The sequence below is a fragment of the Pygocentrus nattereri genome, chromosome 12 (assembly GCF_015220715.1).
Source record: "Pygocentrus nattereri isolate fPygNat1 chromosome 12, fPygNat1.pri, whole genome shotgun sequence".
NCBI lineage: Eukaryota > Metazoa > Chordata > Actinopteri > Characiformes > Serrasalmidae > Pygocentrus > Pygocentrus nattereri.
Genome location: NC_051222.1, coordinates 41,866,779 through 41,891,217, shown reverse-complemented (window position 1 = coordinate 41,891,217; position 24,439 = coordinate 41,866,779). Strand labels below are relative to the sequence as shown.

Here is a 24,439-nt window from a genome sequence, read left to right as displayed (position 1 = left end):
AATAAGAAGTTATTTAATTATCTGTTTTATTTTCTTTATTAGAGCTGCAGCAGCAACTGGAGGAAGCAAAAAATTGCACTGAGTTCCAGATCCGTTATGATGGTGAGATTAATCTCCACCCATTCATCCCACAACAGTTTAGCTCCACCTATTCACCTTACAGCAGTTTAGCCCCGCCCATTCAGCTACAGCAGTTTAGCCCCACCCATTCAGCCTACGGCAGTTTAGCTCCACCTATTCACCATACAGCAGTTTAGCCCTGCCCATTCAGCCTACAGCAGTTTAGCCCCACCCATTCAGCCTACAGCGGTTTAGCTCCACCTATTCACCTTACAGCAGTTTAGTCCCACCCATTCAGCTACAGCAGTTTAGCCCCGCCCATTCAGCCTACAGCAGTTTAGCCCCACCCATTCAGCCTACAGCAGTTTAGCTCCACCTATTCACCTTACAGCAGTTTAGCCCCACCCATTCAGCTACAGCAGTTTAGCCCCGCCCATTCAGCCTACAGTAGTTTAGCCCCACCCATTCAGCCTACAGCAGTTTAGCCACACCCATTCAGCCTACAGCGGTTTAGCCCAACCCATTCACCTTACAGCAGTTTAGCCCCACCCATTCAGCCTACAGCAGTTTAGCCCCACCCATTCAGCCTACAGCAGTTTAGCCCCACCCATTCAGCCTACAGCAGTTTAGCCACACCCATTCCAGTTTATAGCAGTTAACCCTCACATTCAGCCTACGGCGGTTTGGCCCCTCCTACTCATGCTGAAGTTATAAGTATGTTTAAGCAAGGCACAGCACAGTGCCTATCAAACCACAGCTCATTTACATATATCAGTCTTAAAGGCACAGTAACAGAAAAGGCCTATTTAATTATGAGGCGTAAAGTGAGACCGAAACATCGCCATGAAGAGATACATTTTGGTACGTCAAACCACACAAAGGTGGTTTGGATTGCGTGTGTAGAATTCAGTCTCATGTCCTCTTAATCTGTCTGTGTGTTCTAGTGCTGCAGGCCAAGTACAAAGAAAAAATCTCAAACATGAGTAACACCTTAGCCCGTCAAGGTGAGTGAAGCTTCTGTAAAGCTTTTTCATGTTTTTATAATCAACTTTTGTTTACACTGTAAAAACATCACACTTTTCCTTAAATAGGGCCTTTCAGCGTGAAGCAAGCTTCTTTAGCTTTACAGTGGAACTACGAGGCTAATGTAGCTAACAAGTAAGGGAAGCTTATGCTAGCATGAATTAGCTTGGTGCTATCCGCGCACTTGTAGATGTTCAGTATCTCTAGAAATCAGGATTATGTGGTTTCTGACTCTGTATGATACCCTGTTATCTAGAAACGTGGACAACGTTCAGGCTTCAGGATGGCTGCTAATCTTTTTAGCTATGCTAACAGTTAGCTCTTTGCTAACTTTAGCTCAAGTTTATATGCAATAGTGTATCATGCAGTGCCAGAAATCACATTATTAAGACTATAGATACTGAACAGCTCCACACAAAGGCAAGTGTGTGATAATTAAGGTATGCAGTTAGCATCATGCTAACTGGTAGTGGCTAATCTTTCATTACTTGTTTGCTAACTACATTAGCCTCACAGCTCCAGGGCTAAAACTAAAGAAATACACTCCAGACACCAAACATGTCGTGGATGATCAACTGCAAACTGTAAATGAGATTTTTTGCTAAACTGTAGGCTGGATTATGTTAATGAACAGAGACCTACAGATCAATATAGTAAAGGTTAAGTGATACTTTATTAATCCCACAAACTGGGAAATTCCACCTCCGCATTTAACCCATCCATGAAGTGAAACACCACATACGCACTAGTGAATAGACACACACACTAGGGGGCAGTGGGCAGCCCTATCCACGGCGCCCAGGGAGCAGTTGGGGGTTAGGTGTCTTGCTTAGGCTCTGGGGATCGAACCAGCGACCTTCCGGTCACAGGGACGGTTCCCTAACCTCCCGCCCACGACTGCCCCGGAGGAAGCTCATTTGTGATCCTGAGTTTAAAGCCAGTTTTTATTCAACTTAAACTTGGAACTAAGTTGTAAATAAATCTGAAACTGAAACTTTGCTTGTGTGTAAAAAGTGATTTCAGAGCCACTCGGTTCTCCCTGATGGAAACTGTTTACCTTCAGTGTTTTGTGCTTCTGATCATTTTAATAGACGTCAGCGTCACTAATTAATGACGTTCTATTAAAAGACTGGTTTACCAAGAGAGACGCTGGAGGACTTTCACCTGAAATGAGTTCAGGAAGCCAGTCTGGTTATAAAAATGATAACAGGACATCAGAGCCAGAATTACTCTTTTAGTACTTTTACTTTATACTTAAGTACATTTGAAGGGAAATACTTTAGTACTTTTACTCCAGTGGAGGTCTAAAAGGAGGAACTTCTACTTTACTGGAGGAATATTTTACCTTGGAGGTCTCGACTTTAACTCAGGTACAGGGTTTGTGTTCTTCATCCACCACTGATGAAATCAGAGTTGTTTTAGGTCTTTGGTTTAACTCTTCGCTGCCTCATCTTCTTCCTGATTAATTTTGCCTTGTTTTGATTTGTTTTGCTTTCTAGTTTTGACCATCCAGACTCTCTCAGTGGAAGTGGAAGCTCTTAAGGACAAGCTCAGTCAGTCGGAGGGGAAAAATGAAGAAGCGGCAGGTTCTGTGCTGACTTTTAACATGTGTTTAGACTGAAGATCTTTCATTTATTTACAAAACCAAATCAGAAAAAGTTGGGATAGTATGTTCAGTTAATATTAAGACTGAAAAATGTACATTTTTCAAAAATTTTGTTTTATCTCATGAATTTCATTGTTTTTGCAAAACAAACACTTTCAGTTTTGACTCTTGCAACGTATTTCATGAATAGAAACAATGTGAAGAACAACAGGCATTTAGGCATTTTCAAATTATGTCAAAAACTGAAAAAATGGAATCGGGTCGCGGGGGCAGCATCCTAAGCAATGAGGCCCAGAATTCCAAAAATGGAAATATGAGGTTTTGTTCTGACAGCAATATATATATATATATATATATATATATATATATATATATATATATCCATTCAATTATTCAATTACAGATTAATCACTGAATTTAACACATTGGGAAAAAAATAAAATGTTATATTAAGTTATTCAGCAAATAAATAGAAATTTATTTCACTATAATTAGCAGAAAAATGTCCATATTTAACCTGATGTATTCATTTAGAAATTTTTATATACAGTAATTTCATATGCAATAATAACTTGTACAGTATGGATATGAATGTTAAAAATTATGACTGTTTGCCAAAAGCTGTTTTTATTGTAAATATTCTAATTGATATTTCAAGAAATCTGTGAACAGTGATTGAATACAAATGATAAGTATTATGGGTTTACACTGATATTGATGAAATTGATTTGTACCTTTGAAATTAATTAATTAAGTAAGTAATTAATGTTGGATGCTCTGTTCATCATTGTGGACACAACAAATGTTAGTACTGTTGTTTTTATTGCTACTGTTACTACTACTACTAATAATAATGATAATAATAACTGACTCACTGTGAAGCACTGAGGAAGCAGCTGGAGGAGAAGAACAGTGAGCTGAGCAAGGTGAAAAACGAGCTGCAGGAACAGAAAGTGTATTCTGCTGATCGTAAGTGCAATTTAGTTTGCTTGTAATTTTGTTTTGTTTGTATTGTTTGGTTCAAAACCATCATTTTAGATTCCAGATAGCTTTGTGTTTGTTTAACTGTTAATTATTATATCTTTGATATTTTCCTCTTCATTGGCCTTTTTTCCATCTTGGGTAATTTGTTTGATCTACAAAGTAAACAATGCCACCTTATTACTCTGTTACTGTTATGTATCGATGACTCTACTGAACAGATATAAAGTCAAAACTTGATGATACTTAATGTTCAACACTGACTTTCAGACTTTGGAACACATTTAATTCAAAACAATGGGATCTAACTGCTCACCATGTGGCCATAAGGGACAGGAATGCAGCCTCACTCCCTGCTCTAAAATGTAGGGGGCATGCCTAAAATAAGGCTCAAACTCTGTGTCACTCTGTCTAGTGACATGAAAATGCAAGACAGCATATTTTTATTTTAAAAATAAAACTCATGATAATCTCAGGCTTTCAACTTCACTTTAAAAGAAATAAGATTAAAAAAAATAACATCAAAAAATACCAAATAAAATGTATTATTTTCAGAAGTGTAAATTTAGGGATTAGGGTTTGGGACAGACTCCTCCCAATAGAAAAAAAAACCTATAAATGATGATTTTGTATATATTTAGTTTAATTATTAATGTGTTGGGCTTGAATAGATCAGAACACAATCCTTATAAACATCTAAGATCTCAATACTTACCTTTGCATGAATAAAGCGTTCTCTGCCTCATGAAACCTTGATTTTCACCATGAAAAAGGTTCTTGGAGTATTCATGATTCTATATAGGATCATTTTCTTTACAAAAGAGCCCATCTTTTTTAAAAGTGTTCTATAAAATTAAAAAGTGAAATAACATATCTGTCTGACTGTTTGGGCAGTAGAGTTACATCTAACAGGCATCCAGATAAACTGAAATGAACCAAATTAGTAAGTCAATATACTTCTGTTTCAGTTCTGAAATTGCTGGAGTCATTGCGGAAGCTGTCCAGGCAGCAGGAGCAGAGCATCGCGGAGTATCTGGCTGAGATTCACAGTGAGTTAGTCCTCCAGTTCTTCCAGAAAGGGCCACTTCTAAATGGCTGATATTGGTAAGATCTCTTTGCGCAGTAATTACACTGATTATGCTAAAGATTGTATCTGAATGCAGGGCTGGAGGCGGAAATTGAAGGTTTGATGATCAAGGTTTCAAACACAGGAGATGACAGCGCAAAGCTAAGTAAGTTTCAGACCAAGCTTTACACTTGGAGACCTTAAAAGGTCCCCCATAATTCAGCTTTAATGGAAATTCAACTACAAAACACACACAGACCTTAAATTCTCCTCATAACTCAGCTGTAATGGAATTTTAACTGCAAAACACACAACAAGACCTTAAAATGTCCCCGTAACTCAACTTTAATTGAAATTCAACTACAAAACACGCACCGAGACCTTAAAATGTCCCCGTAACTCAAATATAATGGAAATTCAACTAAAATACACACACCGAGACCATAAGATGTTCCCATAATTCAGCTTTGACGGAAATTCAATGACAAAACACACACTGAGACCTTAAAATGTCCTTGTAACTCAGCTTTAATGGAAATTCAACTACAAAACACACACCGAGACATTAAAATGCCCCCGTAATTTAGCTTCAATGGAAATTCAACTACAAAAGATACACTGAGACCTGAAATTGTCCCCATAACTCAGCTTTAATGGAAATTCAACTACAGAACAAACACTGTCCCTATAATAAATGTAAAAAAAATACGTTTTTATTGACTGATTTCATACATTGCAAAATATATTTTATAAAAATATTTGGGATGTTTTATTTTCCATATATGTTACCAAATATCCAAACCTTTTATCATCTACTACACAAAGAAGTTTTTCTTGACCGTGAAACAGTTTTTTCCAAGGTTTGGTGGTGTCCACCAAACTTCAGACTGACCTAAATGATCAACAGACCAGCGCAGGTCGAAATTCTTACTGAAGTAAAAATAATTGCATTTCAGCTGCTGACCTGGCGTTATTGTATTGCGGAATTAAGTACCATGTCAGCAGGAAATGATTTCAAACTCTTTAAAACATCTATGAACTTGCTTTGAAGACCAAACCACTGCATGGTCAAATACAAAGCACACATGGAGGAGACATTGCTGGTATGTCTGAGGTCTGACCCAAGTACCGTCCAGTTTTGGCTTGTTGAAAGGTACGTATAGTGCCCTACATGACCCCCTCCACCATGAACGGACTTAATAACGCATTTTAGACCCAAACCTTCTCAACCCCTTCAATTTTCTTAAAATCTCGGACATCAGGCACTGCATCTGTTTCTTCTGACTTTGTTTTACATCTGCATTTACTCTTGTGCTGCTTTGTTGTTTGCTGTCTAAGCCTGTCTTAATCTGTCTTTCTTCCCTCTGTCTAGCCATAGAGGTGATTGCTTTGAAGGAACAGCTGGCCAATTTGGAAAAAGTGAAATCACAAGTAGAGAAAGAAGCCTCAGAGAAGATTGCAGGTCAGTTCCAGTTGTATAAATCTCTTTCTTACGATACTAATTGAAAGCAGATGATCTTATATTTGTTGTATTAATGCTAAACTGTTCTGAAAGAAAAGCAGAATTTAAGTGTTGATTGTCTTTTAAGCCCTGGAGAAGGACATCGAGGAAAAGAACAAAGAGATCAAATATCTGAAGAACTACAACTGCGAAGACATAAGTAAGTCTCCAATACTGTGAACAGAGTAATGATAACCTGCTGTGTGGTTGATTCATGCAGCACAAGATCTTTGGTGTTATTTTTTACTGTTTTGGCCTTGTTTAAGGCCATTTACTCAATTTTGATGCAAAACATTTCTTTTTTAAAAAAGTATGATTGAACCTCATAAAAAAGTCATATTTGAAGATAATTTTTGAACATTGGCACACACGGATTTAAAAAAAAAAAAAAAAAAAGATCAGCATGAAAACTAAAACTACCTCCACCAAATAAAAGCAATTGCTAGCTTTAACTGCATTTAGACGACGACAGAATCCAAAAATACCTGAACTGAATAAAGTTTACAGAAAAGACAGCAAAATGAAGACAAATGTACTCTAGAAAATCTTTGATCTTACCATGGAAGAGATTCAGGAGAGCTATCCATCCATCCATCCATCCATCCATCCATCCATCCATCCATTATCTTCCGCCTTTCCGGGGTTCGGGTTGCGGGGGCAGCAGATATAATCACGCCAGCATGTCCTGGGTCTTCCCCAGGGTCTCCTCCCGGGTGGACTTGCCTGTGACACCTCCCGAGGTAGGCGTCCAGGAGGCATCTTAACCAGATGCCCGAACCACCTCACCTGGCTCCTCTCGACGTGGAGAAGCAGTGGCTCTACTCCGAGTCCCTCCCGGATGACCGAACCTCTCACCCTATCTCTAAGGAAGAGTCCAGACACCCACCGGAGAAAACTCATTTCGGCCGCTTGTATTCGCGATCTCGTTCTTTCGGTCATTACCCAAAGCTCATGACCATAGGTGAGGGTAGGAATGTAGATCGACCGGTAAATCGAGAGCCTTGCCTTATGGCCAGGGATGCACATAACTGGTACGCAGGTACGCATGTGTGACAAAAATTAGCAACGCGTACTGCCACTTGGGTCACTACCGCGCTCTTGCGTACTGACGATCCCTCCTGAAATATTTCACATGACTGCTCAAGTCGCCAGTGTACATCGGTAAATGTTGGTAATTATAGTCAAACATGTCTAAGAAGAAACAGACAACAGTAAGCAGCTTCTTTGGAGTTTCGCCCCCAACTAAGAAACAGCAACTGGAGCCAGAGCCGAAGAAAAGACTTTTTTCGGAGAAGTGGCTGCAAGAAGTGCCGTGGCTTGAGGCTAATGATGAGCGAACAGAAATGTGGTGCAAGATTTGCCGTGCCCATCCACAGCTAGCAGACAAAACAGGTGCATTTTATAAAGGGTCGAAGAATTTCAATCATCCGTTATTTAACAAACACGAAAAGAGCAAGGAACATGCCACTGTGGCGCAAGCCATTGCTAATAAACAAGCTAGCCGAGAAGACATAGCAAGTCGTCCACTTAGCAGATGGCGAGACAAGCTTACTGATCAACAAAGGCAAGCCCTTTTTAACGTTTTTCTCCTTGCTTTCCATAAAGCGAAACACACCCGTCCCATGTCGTCATTTGCGGAGGATATTCCGTTGCTGAAGCGGCTAGGAGTTAATGTTGGGACTGCTTATCATTCACGTGAAGGGGGCACAAGGATTATGCAGAGCATAGCGCATACCATCAGCAGGGAGCTACGAGCAAAGTTGCAGGCTGCTCAGTTTTGGGGACTGCTTTTTGACGGGTCCGAAGACATCACAAAAACTGAGCAGGAAATCGTGTACATTGTGTTAGTATCCACCAATGGAGAGTTTTCGTCAGACTTTCTCGGATTGGTCGAATTGGGTGCCGACCGCACCGCACAGGCAATAACAGACGGGCTTGTAAAACTTTTTCAGGACGCATGCTTGGACGACTGGAGAACAAAGTTGGTCGCTGTGTGCACAGACGGCGCAGCTGTTAACGTCGGGGTGTACAACGGCGTTGTGCCAAAACTAAAGGGACTAGTTGCGATTGGAGACAATCTTGTGCACATTCTGTGCACTGCACACACGCTGGAGAATTGCGCAAAATCAGCTGACCGCAAGGTTCCGTACTGCAACACCTTCAATCAGTCTGTGGTCAGGCTGCTGCAGTTTTATTTACAGAAAGGTGGTGCGAAAAAAACGGCTGCATTGCAGAAGCTATGTGAAGAAAATGGGATCTCCTTTGTGAAATTGGGAAAGTTTCATAATATTAGGTGGTCTGCATGGCGGCACGAAGTACTGTTAAAAATATCAAGACTATTGCCAGCCATTAAAATGCAATTGGCTACAAGTGATAACCCTGACTTGCAGCATATCTGCACAGAGCGTTTTCAATGCTTTCTAACACACATGGTTGACATTGGCAACATTTTGAAGACCACATCAATCAGATTTCAGAAAGAAAAGCTGACCATAGGGGAATGTAAGGACGAACTCATGGTGGCCATTGGGCAATTCAAACTTATGCTTGATGCTGGAGACCATAGTGCACAGACTGTTTCTAATGCTGAGGCTGACATAGACAAGACAGACTTACTCAGTGTGTTAATTGAAGAGTTTGAAACTAGATATGACTCCCTTAAGTCATGTGATCACTTCTTAGTATTTGACCCTTCAACCTGGCCTCAGGAAATGCAAGGCCTCCACAGTTTTGGAAACACAACAATTTGCAACATTCTCCAAAAATACGAGGCCATCTTGCAGCTCAATAAAGACATCACTCTGACAGAATGGATGCGCTTAAAGCAGGCAGCAAAACGGCTGGGAGCATCTTCTGTGTATGACCTAGTCCAAATAGTAAATAATCCAAGTAACCCGGATGCTTACTCCAACATCAAAGAGCTGGTTAAGCTGTCTCTTGCACTGCCTTTGAGCAGTGCAGCTTGTGAGAGAGGTTTTTCACATCTTAACATAATCAAAAACAAATACAGATCCCGCCTGTCACATGCTCGTCTCTCAGCCCATATGCACATCCACCTGTCAAAGGAGACCACAGAGACATTTAACCCAAAGCCAGCTGTTGACCTGTGGATGGAGACAGCCAACCGGAGGCTCAACCAAGGGCAAGGAAGTACATCTATAGCAGCAGCATCATCTGAGGAGGACAATGGGGGCGACAGTGCGGTGGATAGTGAGGAGGACTTTTAAGACTTATCACGGATGAGGTGAGTACCAAACACTATTTGCTGGTACTCACATGAGTAACTCACTAAAAAAGTTATGTGCACCCCTGCTTATGGCTTAGCACTTTCTTTACAACAACAGACCGGTAAAGAGCCCGCATCACTGCTGACCCAGCACCAATCAGCCTGTCAATCTCCCGCTCCCTTGTACCATCACTCGTGAACAAGACCCCGAGATACTTAAACTCCTCCATTTGAGGCAAGAGCTCATCCCTGACCCAGAGAGGGCTCTCCACCCTTTTCCGCCTGAGAACTATGGTCTCGGATATGGAGGTACTGATTCTCATCCCAGCCGCTTCACACTCTGCTGCAAACCGATCCAGCGAAAGCTGAAGTTCGCGGCCTGATGTCCCCAATAGGACCACATCATCTCCAAACAGCAGCGATGTGACCTTGAGGTCACCAAACCGGACACCCTCCGTCCCCTGACTGTGCCTAGAAATTCGATCCATAAAAATTATGAATAGAATCGGTGACAAAGGGCAGCCCTGACGGAGTCCAACTCTCACTGGGAACGAGTCTGACTTACTGCCGGCTATGCGAACCAAACTCCAGCTTTGTTTGTACAGGGCCTGAATGGCTCGTAGCAAAGAGCCATGTACCCCGTACTCCCGAAGCACCTCCCACAGAATATCCCGGGGAACACAGTCGAATGCCTTCTCCAGATCCACAAAGCACATGTGGACTTGTTGGGCAAACTCCCATGAACCCTCCAGGACCTTCCACGACCAGGGCGGAACCCGCACTGCTCCTCCTGAATCCGAGGTTCGACTATAAGCCGGACTCTCTTCTCCAGTACCCCTGCATAGACCTTACCAGGGAGGCTGAGGAGTGTGATTCACCTGTAGTTGGAACACACCCTCCGGTCCCCTTTTTTAAAAAGAGGCACCACCACCCCAGTCTGCCAATCCAGTGGCACCGCCCCCGATGTCCACGCAATGTTGAAAAGGCGTGTCAGCCAAGACAGCCCCACAACTTCCAGAGCCTTGAGGAACTCAGGGCGGATCTCATCCACCCCTGGAGCCTTGCCACCAAGGAGCTTCTTAACTACCTTAGCAACTTCGGCCTCCGTAATGGACAAGCCTATTCCCATGTCCCCAGACTCTGCCTCCTCACTGGAGAACGTGTCAGTGGGATTGAGAAGGTCCTCAAAGTATTCCTTCCACCACCCAATGACGTCTTCAGTCGAAGTCAGCAGCATACCATCTCCACTATATACAGTGCTAGTGGCACACTGCTTTCCCCTTCTGAGTCACCTGACGGTTTGCCAGAATCTTTTTGGAGCCGACTTAAAGTCACATTCAGGAGAGCTAGGTTTGCATAAATAGTAATGGTTTTATTAAAAAGAGAGCACTCAGCATACCTGCTTTAGTCTCACAGTAACTCACAGCTTTTATGTTTTGCTACTGACCCCCACCCCAAATATGAGTCACACAGAACAGAGTGGGACTTTTGAATCCTGCTGTATATACCTTACTGTGTTCTGCCCAGGACATCCTCCTTGGAGGTGTTGTAAGTTCATTTGTTGTAGTTGTTCAAACCCTGAGAACAGAAATAGAGGTGGTTTCTCAAACCCTTCAGCATTAATACTCTTTAACAATGAGTAACAATTAAAACAAAGGAAAATAAACAGAAAACTAGAAAAATACATCAAAACAAAAGTTTCCAACAGTACGAAGTTGAAGTTGACTTTTTTTGCTTATTCAAATTTTCCATTCCACCTTAAATATAAAAACATTTCAGTGCCGCACCGCTGCACCCTTTAAAGTGGAATGGCAAATTCGCAAATGTGGACAAAGAACACAAATCATGTACCTGAGTTAAAGTGGAGACACCCAGGGAAAAATATTCCTCCAGTAAAAATAGAAGTTCCTCCCTTTAGACCTCCACTTGAGTAAAAGTACTAAAGTATTTCCCTTCAAATGTACTTAAGTATAAAGTAAAAGTACTAAAAGAGTAATTCTGGCTCTGATGTCCTGTTATCATTTTTATAACCAGACTGGCTTCATGAACTCATTTCAGGTGAAAGTCCTCCAGCGTCTCTCTTGGTAAACCAGTCTTTTAATAGAACGTCATTAATTAGTGACGCTGACGTCTATTAAAATGATCAGAAGCACAAAACACTGAAGGTAAACAGTTTCCATCAGGGAGAACCGAGTGGCTCTGAAATCACTTTTTACACACAAGCAAAGTTTCAGTTTCAGATTTATTTACAACTTAGTTCCAAGTTTAAGTTGAATAAAAACTGGCTTTAAACTCAGGATCACAGATGAGCTCCTTTACTATGTTGATCTGTAGGCGTCTGTTCATAAACATAAACCAGCCCAAACTCATTTACTATAAAATGAAATGGTGTTTGTAGAAATTCAGAAAAAAGCCGCGTCAGTCTCGACTGCATATGTGGACATATTTCTATATTGAGCTCTATTTACACAAAGTTAGGTTAGTTCCATCATTTAGGTAGATGTATGTGCTCCCAAATTTTTACGCTGCTGCACTGATGTTGAACCGTGTGCTGCACTGGGTCGGTATGACCAACAGGTCAAAACCAGCTCTAAACAAAGTGACCGCTGGGCCCTGATTGGTGCTCTGGCTTTGCGCTTCTTTCGTTTTGACATGTTACGTTTTTATACACACAGAAACCAAAAGGAACGACAGATTTCTCAAAATGTAGTGGAGTAAAAGTAAAAAGTCACCCAAAATGGAAATACTTGAGTAAAGTACAGATACATGAAAAAAAGTACAGTAACTAATTACATTTACTTAGTCACTGTCCACCACTGCAAATTCGAATATGGAGCTGGGGAACTTCAGCCTCATGGTGAATGTTGCTCTTGTTTTACCTGTAGAAGCTCTTAAATTTGGTCAGATAAGGAGAGCTGTGTGAGGAAAATGGTCAGTTCACCTGGTGAGTTTAGGTGCTGACTGAGGGAGCATTGAATTGATGCTGTTGCTTTTCCTGTTTCCAGCTTATGGAGGTGAACTGAGCTCTAAATGCTTCTTTCATCTTCCAAGATGGCGGTGCAAGCCGGCAGCCAGGCAGGTGCTGCCGGAGCACTTACAAACAGTCTCAGTGAAATTGGTTTGTGTTGTAAATCTATACATGAAATTATTACACTCCAGCAACAGATTGCCTCAAAGTTTGCTCTGAGAGCAGTTGTGTTAAGTTATGTGTTTGTGTTACTTCTACTCTCTGTGCGCTGCTGTTATGCACCCACAAATCAAACTGATCCTCGAGATCTGCCGAGCGATGTTACTCTTAATACATGGAGTCAACATGCAACCTATGCCGCAATTTTAAATAATGGTCGAGCTATTCTACCAACCCGCCACCGAGGGACCGTGAAATCAAGATCACCGTACCGGGAGATGTTCTACCTGACGGCGGTCCTTCTGTTGGCTGGAGATGTCCAGTTGAATCCGGGGCCGCGGTCGGTTGCCGGTGGTGAAACGGTGTCCTCTTCGGGGGTGACTGGGTTCGGCTCCATTTCGGCTTTGTCGGCGTGCGCGTGCGGGATTGATGGCGGTGCGGCGGACTGTGCGTGTCGTGGGCGGATGTTGCCCTCCGTTGTGGACGTGCCCGACTCCGTCTCCGTCCGGGTCGTGCCTGTGGCCGCGGGGGAGAACACGTGCGGGGAACGGCGGGGTTCACCCGGAGTCGGTGAGTCCCAAACACTGAACGTACTGTCTAATCTAGCCGTGAGACCCAGCACAGCGTCTTTACATAAACAAAAACTGAATGGACTGAATCCAGCGATTAGAAAACTTCATAAAATGAACTTTTTGCGGACTCTTAATCATGCAAAACTTCTCTGGGATCCACGGTCCAAGCCAAAGGGACTGATGTGTGGACATTTAAATATTTGCAGTATTATATCAAAGAGTAATCAGGTGGAACATTTGTTGACTGATTCTAATCTAGATCTTGTAGGTATTTCAGAAACATGGTTAAACAAATTCTCTCCTACAGCGTGTCTTAATATTGCTGGATATAATGTGTTTAGGAAGGATCGAAATGAGGGTAGGGGTGGAGGATTGTTAATCTACGTTAAAGAGACAATTAAATGCAGCCTTATTGAATGGTCGCATGAAATGGATATAGAATGTATTGGGCTGAATGTTTCATTGTCTCCAGAAATGTCCTTCATTGTTATCTGCTTATATCGACCACCATCATCTAATAGCTTATTTTACGAACATCTTTATAGCATTCTTAAAGAATGCGATGAAAAGAAAGAGCTAATACTTATGGGTGATTTTAACATCAACTGGGAGAATAAACAGGATAGGAAAAGACTTAAGGAGATAACAGATAAATTCAGTCTTACGCAGCTTGTACAAGGACCAACAAGGGTAACTAAATGTTCTCAGACGCAAATTGACTTAATGTTTACAAATAGACAAGAGAGAATAACTAAATCTTCCAATTTGTTAACAGGTTTATCTGACCATAATTTTATATTAGTGGTAAGGAAATTAACCAAAAAACGTTTCAAAAACATTATTAAACCAAAACATTATTATCAGAAAATCCCAAAAAGTGAAATGCATAATCTTGAAAATGCCTTAAAACAAATTGACTGGCTTAATATTTTGTCCTGTAAAGACATTGATGACAATTGTGACATCTTCTTGTCAACCATCAATAAAGTGATGTCTTCTTTTACTAGGAAGGTACAGTCCAAACCTAGGCAAAGGGAGACTTTACCATGGCTTAATGATGCCCTCTTGCAACAAATGAAAGAGCGAGATTTTGCACTAAAAAGAACATTGAAAACGGGTCTAAATAATGACAGACTTATCTTTACATCTTTGAGAAATAAGGTAGTAAGGAATATAAGGAAGGCTAAAGCTGAGTTTTTTATTAAAATAATCGATAATGCAAGGGGAAATGGGAAGATGATTTGGCAGAATCTTAATAAATTAACTGGAAGGAATAATGATCAGAGAACAAAGGAATATGAACTCAAAGTAAATGGAACCTTAATTCAGGATCATGATATGATAGCAAATACCTTTAATAACTTTTTTATAAATTCAATTGAGCAGTTAACCCAGAGTTTTTCCTCTAAGACTATAATATCTACAATCATTGATGATGATATACCAATTTTTAGAATAATGGAAACAACAGAATCTGCAGTATTAAACATTATAAATTCGTTAAGAGACTCTAAAGCAAAGGATGTTTATGGTTTGGACACGACATTTTTAAAACTACACAAGGGTATCCTGGCTAGTCCAATTGCTAAATTGATTAATCACTCAATTAGGCAAGGAATTTTTCCAAGTGCATGGAAGTCGGCTGTCATAACACCCATTTTTAAGGCAGGTGATCGAACAGTTGTAGAAAATTATAGACCTATTAGTATTCTACCTGCGGTTTCCAAGGTGGCTGAGAAGTGGGTGGTACAGCAGTTGACAGCTCACCTGAATAAGAGTTATACTCCTCTACATTCAATGCAGTTTGGATTTCGTTCTAACCATTCAACCGAAACAGCTATTTGCTATTTTCTCGAAGGCGTAAAATCAAAACTAGACAAAGGTGGAGTAATAGGAGCAGTATTTTTGGATTTAAAACGAGCATTTGACACTGTAAATCACAAGGTACTCTTGTCTAAATTATCTTGTTTTAATTTCTCTATTGACTCTGTTAAATGGATGAACTCATATATATCAAACAGGAAGCAAAGGGTACGCATTGGTAAAACTCAGTCTACATATTTAAGCTGTAATACTGGTGTTCCACAAGGATCAGTGTTGGGCCCTATTTTATTTAGCTTATACATTAATGACCTGCCGTCGGTTTGCTCATCTGTAAATATACAGATGTATGCTGATGACACTGTTCTTTATGTGCATGCTAAAAACAAACAGCAAGCTGCAAGTGAGTTAACTGCAGCTATGGTCTTAATATCTGATTGGCTATCTAGTTCATGTTTATATTTAAACATAAACAAAACTGTTTGCATGTTTTTTTCACAGAAATTGACAGAAATGATTCAAGCTGATGTGCTGGTTAGGGGAGAAAAGCTAAAGCTAGTATCTGATACCAAATATCTTGGAATCATTCTAGATTCAAACTTGTCATTTAAAAATCAAGTTAAAAAAGTGATAAATACTGTTAAATTGAATTTGGCAAATTTCAGGCACATAAGACCGTATCTAACAACAGAGGCAGCCAAACTTTTTATGCATGCTATGATTGTCTCCCATATAACGTATTGTTTCACAAGCTGGTCACAAACAAGTTTGTCAATTTTGAAACCTATTGAATCTCTTTATAAACAAGCACTAAAGATACTAGACAGGAAGCCTAATAGTTATCATCATTGTCATATAGTACAAAAGTATAACTTGCTCAGTTTTGATAGTTTTAAACATCTCTTGGATGCCTGTCTCATGTTTAAGATTTTATATGGGCTTGCTCCTCCACCATTGAGACAGTTTATAAAACAAAAAGATAGTAGGGGTAGTATGGTAACAAGAGCATTTACTAGAGGGGACTGTATTGTACAATATAGACGGAGTAAGTTTGGACAAACAGTCTTTTCCATTAGAGCCAGCCAGTACTGGAATAGTCTACCAACTGAGCTACGAACATGCACAAATTATCTGATTTTTAAATATAAATTGAAGACATGGTTGAAAGCTAACCAAATCTGTAATCACCGATAACTATGTATATTTTATGTGTTTGTATATGTGTATGTATGTGTATGTATGTATATATGTATATGGGGTGGTGTTTTGTAAACGTCATTGAGCTGTTGACACTGGCCGCCCAGAACAACCTGCCTAGGGACTACGGATGAAAATTAGCTTTTTAGCTAACTCTGGCACATTTACATTGATGTTGATTAATGTGCACTGTCCCTGTTAAATAAATAAATAAAAAAATAAAAAATAAAAAAAAAGTCATTGGTGTTTGAGTCAAAGTCTGTTTAATTGGTGTTCAAGTCAAAGTCGAGTCATTGGTGTTTGAGTCAAAGTCTGTCATTTGTATTGAAGTCAAAGTCTGTTTCATTGGTGTTCAAGTCAAAGTCGAGTCATTGTTGTTTGAGTAAAAGTTAGTCATTGGTGTTTGAGTCAAAGTCTGTCATTTGTATTGAAGTCAAAGTCTGTTTCATTGGTGTTCAAGTCAAAGTCGAGTTATTGGTATTTGAGTCAAAGTTTGTTTAATTGGTGTTCAAGTCAAAGTCAAGTCAAGTCATTGGTGTTTGAGTCAAAGTCTGTTTAATTGGTGTTCAAGTCAAAGTCGAGTCATTGTTGTTTGAGTAAAAGTTAGTCATTGGTGTTTGAGTCAAAGTCTGTCATTTGTATTGAAGTCAAAGTCTGTTTCATTGGTGTTCAAGTCAAAGTCGAGTCATTGTTGTTTGAGTAAAAGTTAAAGTGATTGGTGTTTGAGTCAAAGTCTGTCATTTGTATTGAAGTCAAAGTCTGTTTAATTGATGTTCAAGTCATTGGTCTTTGAGTCAAAGTCTGTTTAATTGGTGTTCATGTCAAAGTCGAGTCATTGCTCTTTGAGTCAAAGTCTGTTTAATTGGTGTTCAAGTCAAAGTCGAGTCATTGGATTTTAAGTCAAAGTCAGTCATTGGTCTTTGAGTCAAAGTCTGTTTCATTGGTGTTCAAGTCAAAGTCGAGTCATTGTTCTCTGAGTAAAAGTCACAGTCATTGGTGTTTAAGTCAAAGTCAGGTTATTGGTGCTTGAGTCAAAGTCTGAGTAACTGGTGGTCAGGTCAAAGTCTGTGTGACTGGTGTTTCAGTCAAAGTCGAGTCATTAGTGTTCGGGTCAAAGTTTAGTTGCAAGTCTTTCTCAATTTTGTCAAGTCTCAGGTCATCAAATCAGTGACTCACAAAATCCTAATAAGATCAGAAATTTCATACTTACACTGAAATATTTTCTAAGAATGGACAGAAAGTGACCTCAGTGTTTTTCTAACCGCACAGAGAAACAGGTGGAGCAGCTTCGGAGGGATTTGGGAGCTAAAGAGCAGGAAGTGGACAACCTGAAGAAATCCAGAGATGCTGACGTTAGAGGTGAGTGACCGGGCTGAAAGAGAAGACCACACGTCCTTTAATCCGTACGTTTCTGAGCACAAATCTGAAATCTTTTAAAACGATAAAATCATGACTGACAAATCTGATCACTTAATTTGTCTTTTGGTCACTGTTGATTTTTACCAGAACTATAGAATTTTATTACCAACGTAAGTATGACAGTGGCATATAATAATAATAAGAATAAAAAAGCAAACAATAAAAAAAAATCTGATTTTATTATGAATAAATAATGAAAAGCAAACCAATAGAAAATCTAAAATTTTTTATGATTTATTTAATTGACATAATAAAAAATGAAAGAAAATCCAAATTTTATTATAACTAAAGAAATTAAATGTACTAATTATAACATAAATAAAATTTAAAATTGACACACTAATAAAACACAAACCAATAGAAAATCAAAAATCTATTATGAAAAAAATTAACTAAAACAAATTTTAAAATGGACATAATAATATAAAATGAACCAACAAAAAATTCTATTTAAAAAAAAGTTATTAAAATTTATACAATAATAAAAAAACACCAGTAGAAAATTCAAAAATGTATTATGAAAAAACAAATAAAATTGACATAAAGCTTAAAAATAAATCAGTAGATAAATCCTAATTTTATTAGAATTGAAGGTATGAAATGTACTAATTTTATAATAAAAACCTAATCAAAATAAAAACCAAAGAAAATGCAAGTTTCATATACATAAAAGTATTAAAACTAACACAATAATAAAAACAAACCAATAGAAAAATAAAATCGAAAAGATAAAAATAAATCAACAGAGCATCCAAATGTATTATAAATTCATTTAAAATTAATTTAATATAAAAAACTAACCAATAGAAAATACAAATTGTATTATAAGTGAAGATATGAAACTGACACAATAACAAAAAAACAGAAATTCACAATTTTATTGTGAATAATAGTAAGAAAATGAATTGTGGTGGTTCAAGTTCTCGATGAGTCTCGACTCAGATTCTCACCTCAGAGACTCCAGAGTCAACTCCAACTCTCGAACCTCATTGACTCCAGACACAACTCAGACTCTTACCTCAGAGACTCAGCTCAGACAGTCATCTCAGAAACTTAAGTCTCAACTTGGACTCTCATCTCTGAGACTCGAGACTCAACTCAGACTCTCACTTCAGAGTTACTCAGATTCTCACCTCAGAGACTTGACTCAGATTCTCACCTCAGAGACTCGACTCAGATTCTCACCTCAGAGACTCGACTCAGATTCTCACCTCAGAGACTCGACTCAGATTCTCACCTCAGAGACTCGACTCAGATTCTCACCTCAGAGACTCGACTCAGACGCAAACCTCAGAGGAACAGATGCATTAACAGACGTAGAAACAGAGGATTTAATGCACGGGCGCGATGTGGGACCTGTATTAATCAGAAATCTAGTAAACTGTTGAGCTCATGTTGTTGTTTTTGTTTTCTGTTAGAGCTGCAGAAGAAGATTACAGAGTTGAATAAGGATCTGGGGCTCAGCGCAGACAAGCTGAAGGAGAAAGATGCAGAGAATGCAGAATTGAGTAAGAGAACAGAATATGTTTTACTTTTTTTGACCAGTAAACTACATGATAATTGCATAATTTCTCTGTTTCTTTATGTATTATGTTGAATGTTTTCCTCTGTTCATCCTTTTTCACCCCGTTTCAGTCCTCTTCTCTGTCCTTTCTTCATCTTAATTATTATTATTATTATTATTATTAATGGCAGTTGTGGTAGTAGTAATATAATTCTTATGATTATTAGGAGTTATTCTGTTGTAGTAGGACTGTTTTCACCATTTACATTGATATCAGAAATATGGTAGAATCGAACAGGCAAAATAAAAGTCCCTGTGTGGTGTTAGGATGCTGATGTTAATGTGTTTGTTTCTCTGTTGCAGTTAAGCAAGCGGCTGATTTGGGGGAACAGCTGAAAGAAGCAGCAAAACGACAAGAAAATGTCAAACAATCCATGCAGAAACAGATCGACGGTACGGTCACTCCTGTAGAGCCGTGTTTGTTGTCACAGTTAGCTAGCCTAACCTGTTTTGTTTTCGGTTAGTTTACAATGTCTGTGGAGGTTTAGTGCTTAATTATCATTATATGCCATTGAAAATGGACGTAATGCAGCCAGCAGTTCCAGAAGTTGTAACTAAGTCTTTGTGTTCAAATACGTTGAAAACCTGGACAATTTGCTAGTTGGTGAAATAAGTCAGCTGCTCTGGTCTACTTTGCTATCTTCATTGCATTTTCATTGAAATGTTCATGTCCATTAGTTAAAAAAGTAAAAATGAAGTATTTTAATTCAGAAATGTTGAAGATGTGCAACCTGCTAACATTAGCTAGCTAGCAAGCAGACACTATTCTTGTAGCTTTCCAAGAAACTGTAAAAATGTGAGACTCGATTGATTGACCAAACATATTTCTACGGCCCAATCTAAGCGTTAGCTGCACTTAAAAAAACTAAGAATTAGGCATCGTCCACTGCCATTCTTTCCTCTGCCATGATAGAAGGGTCAGGGTCAGTAACGACCCAGAAACTCCGTAATGCAAGGCAAGTTTATTTATATAACACCTTTCAAATACTGCACACATTCAAAGTGCTTTACAAATGAAAAAATACAAAGATAATTCAAATTAAAATTGAAAAAGTAACGTAAAATAAAGGAGAATGGAAATTAATATGATTAAAACATGATTAAAACAATAAACATAAAAGTGAAGAAATTCATTTTTAAACTGAAACCCTAACCCTAACGAGCCAAAAATTCCATTAACTATAATTAGACTTGCAGCTTTTACATTGTACAAACCCACTTCCAAAAGAGTTGGGAAAGTAGATAAAACACAAGATATTTAATGTTTTATCTTATCAGCTTCATTGTTTTTTGTACATATACATTAGTTCTGAAATTGATGCCTGCAACATGTTCCAAAAAAGCTATTTAGGACTTGGAACATAGTGAAGTGTTAAAAAAAACACTTGGGAGTGAACTGAGCATCCAGGAAAGGCGGAGTCCTTTCTGAACGAGGATGGCTAGTGGCTCAGCTCTCTGCCTAAAAATGCGCCAGTGAACAATCCACCTGTTTAAAGTAACGTTCCTCAATGAAGGATTGCAAGGAATTCCATCTTCTACAAGGCAAATCATCAAAAGATTCAGGGAATCTGGAGAAATCTCTGTTCATAAAGGAAAAGGCCTAAAGGTTAGGGAACCAGCCTGGAGGTTAGGGAACTAGCCTTGTGACCGGAAGGTTGCTGGTTCGACACCAACAGTCCATGACTGAGGTGACCTTGAGCAAGGCACCTAACCCCCAACTGGACCCCGGGCGCCGTGGATAGGGCTGCCCACCGCTCTGGGCAAGTGTGCTCACTGCCCACTAATGTGTGTGTTTACTAGTGTGGGTGTTTCACTGCACGGACGGGTTAAATGCAGACGTGAAATTTCCCCGTTGTGGGACTAATAAGGGTCTCTTAATCTTAATCCTAGTCTAAACAACTGACCTTTGACTTCTCAGATAGCACTGCATTAAAAGCCAGCATGCTTCTGTGATGATATCACCACATGGACTTCAATAAACACCGTCCGTCACTGCATCCACACAGGCAGGTTAACACTGTCCCATTCACAGTGTCACAAAGTCACATTTCAACAACATCCAGAAACACTGCCAACTTCTCTGGGCTCAAGCTCATCTGAAGTCCATTGCTGCTCAGCGGAGTCAAACTTTTAGATTGTTTATGGAAAAAATAGATGCTGTGTTCTCCAGGACCATGCAGATTGTTACCAGCCTGAAAGTTTAAAATCCGGCATCTGAACGCATACTGTGCATAACGCATAACCTGTGTGCCCTTTAGACTCCGACTTTTTCAGGGAAGTCCATGGTTCAACATTTCAGCATGACAAGTCCAAAAAACATTCTGCATGGCACCAGAATCAGAGAGTGCAGGTTCTAGACTGACCTGTCTGTCTCCTATTGAAAACATGAGCACATCATTAAGCTCGGAATAAGACAACGAAGGCTCTGTATGATTAAACAGCTGAAGATGATTATAAGAGAAAAATAACAAAAAATTCACTTTAAAACTGGACCAGTTTGTGTCTTCAGTCCTCAGATGATCATTAAGTGCTGTATAAAGGAAAGTGATGTAACACAGAGGTAAACATGCTCCTGTCCCAACTTCTTTGGAATGTGTTGCAGTCTTTAAACTAGGAATGAGCACATCGCTGCTGTCAGTCATTTTTCAGTTTTTGACAAAATACATCTTTTTTACATTTCACAATGTATGGACAAACAGAAATGACCCAAAATGTAAAAAATCTGGTTCCTTTGATTTGCATTAAAAGTAAAGTAGGTTTTTTTTAAAGTTACCATTTTGGAGATACGAGGTTTTGTTCTGACAGCAGCAATTTACACACACACACACACACACACACACACACACACATATATATATATATATATATATATATATATATATATATATATATATATATATATATATATATATATATAAACATAAACATGGTTCACAAGATAAAACATCAAATATTGTATTTTGTTTTTGTAACATTTTCGATTTAACACAGGTCAAACAGAGTTTACTCATCAGTGATACAAAGAGAAACCTGTTTCTTATTTTTCATACAGATCTTAAAGAGCAGCTGGGGGGCAAAGAGAAGGATGTTTCAGATCTGAAGAACAGTATTGCAGGTAAGACGTTTGGCCTTCAGGTCACTGAACTTATCTATAAACTAAATTGTAGTGGAACACGTGTCCTGACTTGGCTGTGACTGACCATCACAGGCACCTCTCACATATGTGTTTCATATTATACATTATATGATATTATATCATATTATAATTTAAGTGATAGTTTAGCAAAAAATCTAATTGAATACATTTCAGAGATGTAGAGTTGGCAGATATTTGCTTTAAAAAACGATCGATATCAGTCAGATGTTTAGTTGTGGTTCTTGGCCAGTTAGTGGAAGCACAAGGTGGGTGTTTCTAATAAAGTGGCCACTTAGTGGAAGTGCAAGGTGGGTGTTTCTAATAAAGTGGCCACTTAGTGGAAGCACAAGGTGGGTGTTTCTAATAAAGTGGCCACTTAGTGAAAGTGCAAAGTAGGTGTTTCTAATAAAGTGGCCACTGGAAGTGTAAGGTGTGTGTTTCTAATGATCGTTGAGCAAAAAATCGAATTGAATACATTTCACAGATGTAGCATCTTCAGATATTTGCTTTGAAAAACGATCGATTTCAGTCAGACGTTTTGTTCTAGTCCCTATTTCTATTATAAAAAATAAAATGGAAAAAAAATAAATAGTGAAAGTGGTAAAATGTTCATGTATCTTCTCAGAAGATATGTACATGGAACATTTCAGACTTTGGCATCAGCCTCATTTATCTACTGTAATCTACTCATGCCATCTACTGTAACTCACTGCAGCTTTTAAATCTGTTTGTTTGTGATCCCCCATACAGGCCTTCAAGAGCAGGTGAAGAACAGGGACAAGAAAGTGGCCGAACTTCAAGACCAAACTGCAGGTATAATATGTATATCTCTTGACTTGGCCAGTGAGTGGAAGCACAGGGTGGGTGTTTCTAATAAAGTGGCCAGTGAGTGGAAGCACAGGGTGGGTGTTTCTAATAAAGTGGCCAGTTAGTGGAAGCACAAGGTGGGTGTTTCTAATAAAGTGGCCAGTGAGTGGAAGCACAGGGTGGGTGTTTCTAATAAAGTAGCCAGTGAGTGGAAGCACAGGGTGGGTGTTTCTAATAAAGTGGCCAGTGAGTGGAAGCACAAGTTGGGTGTTTCTAATAAAGTGGCCAGTTATTGGAAACACAGGGTGGGTGTTTCTAATAAAGTGGCCAGTTAGTGGAAGCACAAGGTAGGTGTTTCTAATAAAGTGGCCAGTCGGTATTGATCACTGGGTCTGTTCTCCAGCTCTAAATGAGGATCTGGTCAGGAAACAGGACAAGCTGACCCAAGCAGAGCAGGATGTGAAGAATAAAGAAGCGACTATCACCGACCTGAATAACAAGCTCCACAAGAAGGACCAGGAACAAGGCGGTATTTAAACCTGGTTCTACTGACGGAAACACTGAACATTATTATTTAAGTCATGGAATAAAACAAATGATGTTGTGGATTTTGTAGTTGCGCTGAAGGAGAACGAGCTGCTGAGGAATCAGGTGACAGAGATCAAACACAGACTGGAGGAACTGCAAAGTGAGAAAACGGTTTGAACATTGTAGCTGGTCAGTAGGGGGCGGCGCTGAGGTCAGTCACATTCCAGCACACCTGATTGTGTTGAGCGGAGCACTGAGGTTAGGCTTCGGTTCTTCATGTGTCTCCAGTAACGTTCCACTGAACGTGGAATCAGTGGCTCTGGAAAGATACTGGTCATCTCAGTGTCGCCCCCTACAGAGGTGGAGATTCAGTTTGATTTTTGATTCTGATTCTTAAGAGCTCTATGAATCTACACAGATCGGTTAGTCCCAGATAAATAAAGGTTCTCCAGCAGAACTCTTTCAGCACCTAAACCATTTAGGAAATGACCTTGGCTGAATCAAATCAACTGGTCAATACATTTGATATTTGATGAGTCCTTGAATCACTTCTAAAAGAATTGCAGTTTAATCAAATTAAATCATGACTAAATTTGAGAATTCATGATTCAGTTCTTTCCTGAAATTTAATAACTGAATCAAATCAAATCAGGTAAATTTGAGATTTCGTGATTCATTGAATCATTTCTTAAAGAATTGTAATCAAATCAAAACAAATTATAGTGACTCTTGACATTTCATTAAATCATTTCATAAACAGTCATATTTGAATTCATGAAGTTGTGGTTTAAAGATTTCATGATTC

General features: G+C 39.3%; 1 protein-coding gene across 1 annotated transcript in view; it reads left to right on the top strand.

The window, feature by feature from the left end:
• LOC108414257 (COP1-interactive protein 1-like) overlaps positions 1-24,439 on the top strand; it is a 58,170-nt gene that overhangs the window by 29,701 nt on the left and 4,030 nt on the right. The window contains exons 29-43 of the mRNA XM_017687084.2: positions 43-102; positions 1,005-1,064; positions 2,583-2,669; positions 3,572-3,658; positions 4,639-4,719; positions 4,834-4,902; positions 6,109-6,198; positions 6,326-6,397; positions 17,450-17,539; positions 19,018-19,107; positions 19,467-19,556; positions 22,216-22,278; positions 23,050-23,112; positions 23,510-23,635; positions 23,723-23,794. Coding sequence (XP_017542573.1) covers positions 43-102; positions 1,005-1,064; positions 2,583-2,669; positions 3,572-3,658; positions 4,639-4,719; positions 4,834-4,902; positions 6,109-6,198; positions 6,326-6,397; positions 17,450-17,539; positions 19,018-19,107; positions 19,467-19,556; positions 22,216-22,278; positions 23,050-23,112; positions 23,510-23,635; positions 23,723-23,794 — 1,200 coding nt within the window. The remainder of the gene's footprint in view (positions 1-42; positions 103-1,004; positions 1,065-2,582; positions 2,670-3,571; positions 3,659-4,638; positions 4,720-4,833; positions 4,903-6,108; positions 6,199-6,325; positions 6,398-17,449; positions 17,540-19,017; positions 19,108-19,466; positions 19,557-22,215; positions 22,279-23,049; positions 23,113-23,509; positions 23,636-23,722; positions 23,795-24,439) is intronic.